Source organism: Podarcis vaucheri (genome assembly GCF_965113315.1).
Source record: "Podarcis vaucheri genome assembly, chromosome: 10".
In the NCBI taxonomy this organism is placed as follows: Eukaryota; Metazoa; Chordata; class Lepidosauria; order Squamata; family Lacertidae; genus Podarcis; species Podarcis vaucheri.
The window spans coordinates 2137886-2145871 of record NC_138748.1 but is presented as its reverse complement, the minus strand read 5'-3'; the positions used below and the strand labels follow the sequence as shown (position 1 = coordinate 2145871).

At 47.1% G+C, this 7986-nt stretch overlaps 1 protein-coding gene across 2 annotated transcripts; it reads right to left on the bottom strand.

Moving 5' to 3' along the window:
- Positions 1-1381: 1381 nt before the first annotated feature.
- BHLHE41 (basic helix-loop-helix family member e41) lies at positions 1382-7632 on the bottom strand. Of its 2 annotated transcripts, none has more exons than XM_082240136.1 (5): positions 7364-7632; positions 5789-5852; positions 5374-5481; positions 4593-4704; positions 1382-3914 (listed from the first exon to the last, which is right to left on the bottom strand). In XM_082240136.1, exons 1-5 carry the CDS (start codon positions 7615-7617, stop codon positions 2884-2886), a joined length of 1569 nt encoding a protein of 522 aa, XP_082096262.1. In that variant the 5' UTR covers positions 7618-7632; the 3' UTR covers positions 1382-2883. The 2 variants fall into 2 exon arrangements, with proteins under 2 accessions (XP_082096262.1, XP_082096261.1); XM_082240135.1 differs by lacking the exon at positions 7364-7632 and adding an exon at positions 6250-6346.
- Positions 7633-7986: the final 354 nt, after the last annotated feature.

Below are 7986 nucleotides of genomic sequence, written 5' to 3'. Positions count from 1 at the left end.
GGTGCAAATAAGGGTGCCTTCTATTTACTGGCGTCCCTGAGGGGGTTCATGTGGAAGTGGTGTTTTTTCAAAACAAGATTTGTGAAGCTGTGGTTTTGTGTGGAAGCCTTCTGTCATAGGGCTGCTGTCACCAGGCAAACAAAGGTGTTTGTAGAGACTCGAATAACTATTCAAAAGCAAAGAAATTCCAACAGCCCTGCCTAAAGTCCTGTGAAGACATCATAGCTCACTTGGCATATTTGACGAATGAGTTTTGAGGCTTTTAAGAGCTTTAATTACTAGACAACCCATACTCTGTATTTAAAAAATTTATTCTTTAGTAAGAATATTTTTTTGTTTAAATCACAAAATATTGTGGAAATATTTTTTATAGTAGAATTCATGGAGTGCTGGAAAATAACAAATATAAAGATTGATTCCTATTATCTCTCAAACTTAAACTGTTCTTTAAACAGCTGGTTTCTTGCAGACAGTATTTATTTTATTTTTTAAATAATTTAAGACAGCATAAGCTTGTACCAAGCATTAAGCATTGTAACAAAAGTGCAACTTTGTTTTTCAGCAATTCCTCATCAAAAGGGATATTTTTAAACTCAATTATCATTACTCAATCTTCTTCCTACAAAAATAGCATGTCGGACATCATTAATTGAATGTATTAACTATTTACATACAGACACTCTGTAGGCTAGTAAGATTTTAAAAAAGAAAAGAAAAAAGGACCAACATTGTTTAAAAACAGTGTTTGAGGCAAACAGTAGCAACAGCAATAGCAGCAAATTCACTCAAAATGACTAACAGACCCAGGCATATTCACTCATAGTCAGACTGTTGTGTCTCACCTCTTACATAACATTCAAGTGAGATTTCTCACAGTGCTACCTTGGCAACAAACTAAAAATATCTACGCAAGGTTCTTGGCTTAAACCTTATTAACAAAGCTTTAGCTGTGTGATTATCTAGTGTCTGGCAACAGTCTCCAGAAAGGGAAATTGGGATATCTGGAGACAGAAAAACCTTGCAAGGAAACCTTATCCCACTTTTACCCAGTTACCAACACACCATTTTTAATTATGATTTGTAACCTCTTTTAGCTTATGTTAGTGGCTGTGCCTTTCAACGGTGGCCTCATGGACATATATTATGCAAGTGAAGCTTTGCAGTTAGCTTTTATCTCCATGCCAGGAAAAGCAGCACTTTCTTTCACCCCAATCTACCAAGGAAGAACCACACACTGAACTGCTGGAGATTCCGATTTCGCTGTTCCTATTCACAGCATGATGGTCTTCTGGGACCACTGTATCGACTGGCTGTGTCTTTTACTGCTTATGGGAAGGCATACTCCTCTCTGGGACTGCTTGCTTGGGGCTTTTGTGCCACGGTTTTGGCCACGGTTAAAGGCACAAGATCAGGACAGTAAACTTATTTCTTCCTTAAGGATACAATCTAAGGCTAGATTGTGCTGCATTCCTATGCACACTTACCTGGGAGTAGGCCCCACTGAAGACAGCGAGACTTATTTCTGAGTAAATAGGATTGTACTGGGGTGTCTTTTTTCTTGCTAGTCCAGTGCAGTGTTGTTCCTTCACATACAACAAGGAAATTTAATATCAGGAACACAGCAAAACTAAGCATTAAGATGTAGAAAAATGCACTTGCTTTAGCAAATAAGAAACTACATAATGGGACAGTTCTTCCGTCCCTTGAGCAAATGCCAGGGGTAGCTCTAAAAATGCAAGACAATAAAAATACATGAACAAGGTCTGTTCATGATCTGTTTCTCAATAAAGTGCTAGCTTACCTTCATTTTTTCTCCCAAACCCCATTTCCACAAACTCCTAACTAACTAACCAAACTCCTCCAAGCATTGCATGTGGCAAAGGTAAAATATAGTCCATTGAAATAAATGGTTCCTAAGCTCTGAATAAAGGTAAAATAAAGTTGCTATTTGGCAGAATCAGATGGCAACTCCAGTGATTTCAATGCAGTTGCATTGCACTTAAATTTTACTGGCTTCTGCACAATGATTCTTGTATGGAGCCACCAATTAAGAAGTCAGTAATAGAGAAGCAAATTCTCTGTAATTCTTAGGCTACCATTCTCAAGACAACTTCCTCTCATCCAGAGTAGTGACACAGCCTTCAGTTGGGCCGTTCTTAAGGAAGCAGTTTGCCTGTTTGTTGACTTGGTTACTACCAGGAAACCGATTCCTGGATTTCTGGACCAGGAAGCATTTCATGCTGAAGCTTACCCTGCCAGGAGCACAATCTACTATGGAACTTCCCTTTGCAAACCCCACTAAAATTCAAGAGCACTTTAAAGTAGTTCCTGCCTATTTCACAGGGGCTTGTGCAGAGCTTCCTGCTGAGTTATGCCCACTTAAGTAAGTTCCATTACAGTCTATACATAATCATTATTAAAGTGCCTGCAGTTATGGTATATCTCGCATCCTGACTCCCCAGTTCCAGATGCTGCAGCCCCTGCCCTTTTCTTTAGGCCTTCTGAATTGTTAAGCAAACTTCTCTTACGAAGAAAGAGCCATTTCCCCCCCCCCCCAAGGGGGTCTTTTCCTTTTGTTTCAGTTCAACTGGGGGGTGGAATTCTGCAACATTACAACATTTGTGTAAAGAAAATTTTAAACACACACACAGCATTGTGGGGGGGGGGACAAGGAGCTCTCCAAAAATATTTGTGGGAGAGGGAGAACCTAATCTTTTAATAAAAGAAAAAGAATAAACTGTCAGCCTAGTAAGCTTTCCCTTAAACACACAAAGAAACAGGGGTGGGGTGAGGGTTGCTTCTCATTCTTGGGAGTGATGGGTCCTTCCTGTCAAGTAGGAGGCATGAACTGTGTGGCTTCCTTTAGAAATGATGGAGCATCACTCAAGGATTTTCCTCTGCAGACTGCAAATGCTCCTCTTGGGAAGGGAGGTCCCCACCTGGGCTGCAGGTAAATGGATGGGGGAGGTGCTGGCCAGAAGAAGCCACATCGGCAGACGTTGCTGAGGCCAAGCTGGTTTTCTCTCCTGGTACCAATACTGAGGAGAAACAGGGGAAGGCCGCAGCCGCAGCAGTAGCAGCAGCAGCAGCTGCAGCCTGAGCTGGAATCCCTGGGTAGATCCAAGGAATTGGAGTAGCAGCAGCAGCAACTGCGGCTGCTGGGTAAAAGTATTTATCCAGGTTGCTCTTGTCCAGGAAGGGCTGCATGTAGGCAGCTGCTGCTGAGGGGGAGATGAAGCAGAGAGGCAGGCAGAAGGGAGCAGCAGGTTGTTGGGCAAAGGGAGATCCTCCTCCCCCCAGACCTCCAAAAGCCACCAGGGAGCTGAGAAGGGCTGAACCAGCGGCTGCTTGGTCTGGGCTCAGCACTGCCGAAGAGGTGCTGCTGCAATCCATCTTCAGCCTTTTGGCTGCTGGAGGGGCCTCATCCCCAGAGGGCTCCTGCTTGATCATCAGGTTGCCTTGCCTTTTGTCCCCTTCCGGTCTTCCCTCGCACTCACCGCCATAGCCACTATCTGTATCCGTGTCATTCTCCCCACCAAGCTCCACACGACCCATTGGATGGTGGCTGAATTTATGCTTGCTACTCGCATTCTGAGTCCTCTGAATGACTGGCACACAATTTGGCTGGCTCTCCAGCTTTGGGCCAGTGTGATCTCGCTTCACACAGGAAGAGGCGGCGGAGGTGGGGCAGAGTCCTTTGCCTGCACAAATCTTTGGAGTCAGGAGCTGGGGGCTGGGGAGGAACCGTGTGCAAACAGAGTGCAGGTGGTTGATGAGCTGGGCACATATCTGCTCTCTTGGAGTCCAACTTTCAAATCTGGAGAGGTACTGCATGACTTCTTTGGTGCATGTCTGGAACCCTGAATGGAAAGCATCCAGGTCAGATTGCAGAGGAGACTTCAAAGATCTCTCCCCTGCAAAGGGGGGGGGGAGAAGGGGGAGGAAGGGATGCAAAATAACAGGCATTAGTAATACCACTTGCATTAGATCTAGTGTTACACAGAATCTGACTGTTTTATTAACAAAATTCCTCTATAATGTAATTGCTTTGTGTTAAATGTACTAATCTTCTAGTGCAAAGTTATCAATCTAGGATTCTGATTTATGAAATCAGTTGGAAAAGGTTAAGGTATCTCAAGAGATAACATGTTAAGGCTGTAATACTAGACTTACTTATTTGGGAGTAAGCCTCAAACAAAATGGGACCTATTTCCAAGTAAATAATAGAATTGTAGAGTTGGAAGGGACCCAAGGGTCATCTAGTCCAACCCTCTGCAATGAATGGATATATGTGTATATTCGGTAGATATGGTCAGACGGCACAGCTGCAGTCCTTTTCACATTTACATAGGAGTTAAGGCCCACTAAATTTAAGGGGAGTAAAGTTTAAGTAAACATGACCATACAGGTCACTGACTCTGAAGCAGATCTATAGATTTCAATTTGACAACTTAACTGTGGAGTTAGCTAACAGTTCACCAACTGCTAAGACTTTGTCAATAACCAGATGTGTCCTTCATAATCTCTGAGAGAGATAGAAATAGAGATACACAATGTCCTATATTGTGCTTCTGCACTGGGCATTTACTTACCATTCTGTAAAGCAATTATCTTCTGATGCTGCTGCTCTGTTAAGGCTGTTAAAGCTTTTAAGTGTTTCAAAGTTAATTCCAAAACTACAGCTTTCTCCAGATGCCCTAGTGTCTGCAAAGGGAGGGAAAGGGACACACAATCAAACAAAATCCTATTTTCTAAAACTTCACTAAGCTCACTTTGGAAGAAATATTGTTTTATTACTGTCCTTGCTTGAATTGGTGATAAATACTGATAAATCACACCCATTTTGAAACTTCACAAATAAGGCTAATGGTGGTTCTACAGAAGTGCTGTCATATAAGGAATTTATATTAGACTTCTGGATGTCTTGGAATCCTAAAAATCACATTTACTTCAACCCAGTTTTAAAGGATGTACTCTAGAAAGTTTTATGGGAACCACCCTGAGACCTCTGGGTATAGGGGGGCGGAAGAAGGAGGAGAAGAAGAAGAAGAAGAAGAAGAAGAAGAAGAAGAAGAAGAAGAAGTAGTAGTAGTAGTAGTGTGGGTTAAGCACTGCTGAACTAAGTGACTTAGTTCTAAGTCAACAAAAATAATCACACTTTTTTCTAATATGTGCATCTTTTACAGTGCAATCATATCCAGGCTAAATCTGAAGTAAGTCCCACTGTGCCAAATGAGTTTACACTGAAGTAAGTGTGCATAGGATTACAGCCTGAATAGTAAACACTTCACTAAGAGTTTATGGTGTTGCAAAAATACCTAGATAGATGTACAGGCAAGCATATACACACGGACTCACACAGACTGGACTTACTGTCAGTTTCAGATGCTCAGGCAATAAATCTTTCAACTGAGCAATACACTCATTAATCCGATCTCTTCTTTTCTTCTCTATCAATCTATGTGGCAGTTTGTATGTTTCCTATTCAGGAAGAAAAAGGACAAACATTTGTTTCACTATAATGCCAACCAGTACCTAAGCAACTGTCTTGCCACCTACCCTTCTTTCCCGTTTCAAGAGTATCTACTGTCTTAGGCATCTCCCCTCTCCCTCCAGAACTGTTCTTTGTCAACATAACTAAAACAAAACTGCCCACTACAGATAACAGAAAGGAAGTGAATGAGGAAAAGAAGAGAACTTCTGCATAAAGTTGGGCTCCCATTTATCAGAAGCCCCTGCTAAGTATTGTGCAGGTGCTGGAGAGCATCAAAAAAGCTTATTCTCTTACCTTGCTCTCGTCCCTCTTCATACCTCTCTTGGGCTTGCACATATACAAGGATGGATAACCCAGTCTGCAGGAACAGAAAAGTGAGAGAGAGACCCATTGCCTTTAACATACATAGTGGTCTCATTAGCTACTACTTTGCAAGAAATCTCACAAAAGTGGTGCATACAAAACTAATGTCTCACATCAAATGTAACTGATCTGCAGAAAATACACTATAACCTGAAAAAGAGACAATTCATGTACTTTTGTAAACCAAGAAAATCTTTAATTATTATTTTTTAAAAAAAGGGATGGAGGGGGGCACGCGCATGCTTAAGGCTGCCCAACCAAAGAACGAGAGTTAACCCATCTCTTTATCTCCCCTTTCCTTTTGCAGAAAGGAAAATAATAATAAGAAAAACCAGGGTTTTTTCTCCTAAATTAAAATGACAACAATAATGCAGAAGTCCCTGTCATCTGACCCTATGAATTCCCGATGCTCCAATAACTGCCTTTCGGGCAAAGGAGAGATCCCGTCATCCATGTTTGGCAGCAGCTTTGGCTGGCTCCCGTGAGGTGGCGCAGAGTCTTGGGAGACCTTCGGGCAACAAAGCCTGCTCCGGGTGGGAAAGCAGCTCCTTCGCCTCGCCCCGTCTCTTCCCCTCCGGCTCCGGGCGCGCTGCTTGCTTCTTTGGCCACCGGGCACGCGCCTGCCAGGCAGACCAGCACCAGCTCACGTGCAGAACGTACCGCGCCACCTCCCGGCTCCGGGATGGGGGGCGCGCGCAGGAGGCGGGGCGGGCGGAGGGAAAAGCCCAGCTTGGCCCAAGGAAGCCTCCTCTGCTCAGACGGGACCAGGGCACCGGCCGGGGGGGGGGGGAGTCAGGAGCTTCTCGCCAGGAGCGCGCTTCGCCTATTCCTCAGTGCCAAGGCGAGGGGGGGCTTGGGGGGACGTAGAGCCTCCCCGATGGAGGGGGGGGAGTCATAGAAAAGGTCCTCCTGCCAAGCCGGGCTTCCTGGGGAGGCTGGCGAGGCGCGTGGGCATTAGCCGGGGCTGGAGCGGGAGGGCGGGAAGCGGGGTCCCCGGAGGGGGATGTTGAAGCCGGCCTCATGCGAGGGAACTGCAGCCCCGCGTGGCGCCTGACCCCCCCGCCCGCCCGCCCGCTGCTCCAGACCCCTGGCCAGGGCGGACTCGGGCTCGTGCAAGTCCACGTTTGCTCCGGCTGCTGGCCCCTGAAAAAAAGAGAAGCCGGAGCGAGCCGGAGCGCCTCCTCTTTAATCCCATCTCCAACTGGTACGAGCACAAGGCGAGCAACGTGATCCGGCCGCCGCCGCCGCACTGCGAAGGGAGCTCCGCGCGCGGCAGCCGCTTTCCTGCAGAGCGCAAACGCAGCCGCGCCGAGCGGACTCCTGGCCTGCGTGGGGCGCGGGAGACGCGGCGAAGCTCGCCTGGGTTTGCACCCCCCCCCCGGCGCCCCCAAATGCTAAGAGTGTGCTAGCCCCGGATCAAAGCCCTCGGGCCCCGAGCTGGAGCCTGAGGAGCATCTGGAAAGCGCGCGGGGGGGGGGGCGCCTCAAGGTCTTCACCTCAACTCACCCCCAAAATGAAGCGAATGGGAAAGGGGGCGGCGGCGGCTGCTCTGTTGCTTCTGCGCCTTCTCGTCCAGAGACCGAGTTCTGCTCCTCTGGAGACTCAGCCTTGCTGGACTCACAGGCAGTGGCGAAGTGTGCGCGTACACGCGAGATCCAGACCCCAGGCTCGAAACGCGGGCGATAAGAAAGCGCCTGCTTGGGCGCCACATTCCCCTTCGTGGCTAAGATGCATTTCCTGAGCTTTGAATAGGGAACCATCGCCCCGAAAGCAGCATCCCGAGCCCAACCCAGGTTGAATCGAGGCGAACTCCCACGAAAGCATACACGTGACTGCAGGACTAGCAGAGCATACAGTCCGCAAGCTTCCTTCCTTCCTTCCTTTCTGCTTGCGCGCACACAGTCACAATGGCCTCGCTACAGAACATGAGGGGCTCCCATAAGGAGTGGTTACAGTTTTCTGGGGGAGGAATCTGGTCTCTCCGCAGCCCAGGAGGAAACACGTTGCAGCCGAGAGCGCCGGCCTCGTTCCCCGGCGGGAGAGCCGCAACGTGGGGCCAGCCGAACGGAGCTGCACGGGGGGGGGCATAGTTTGCGGCTGGATCTGTAACCCAGCGAAACGCTCCCCGC

Coding starts and splice junctions, on each gene's coding strand:
- BHLHE41 (XM_082240136.1), bottom strand. CDS start 7,617: ATGGTTCCCTATTCAAAGCTCAGGAAATGCATCTTAGCCACGAAGGGG. Junction 4,705..5,373: donor CTGAGCATCTGAAACTGACA/GTAAGTCCAGTC, acceptor CTCCCTTTGCAG/ACACTAGGGCATCTGGAGAA. Junction 3,915..4,592: donor GATAATTGCTTTACAGAATG/GTAAGTAAATGC, acceptor CCCCCTTTGCAG/GGGAGAGATCTTTGAAGTCT.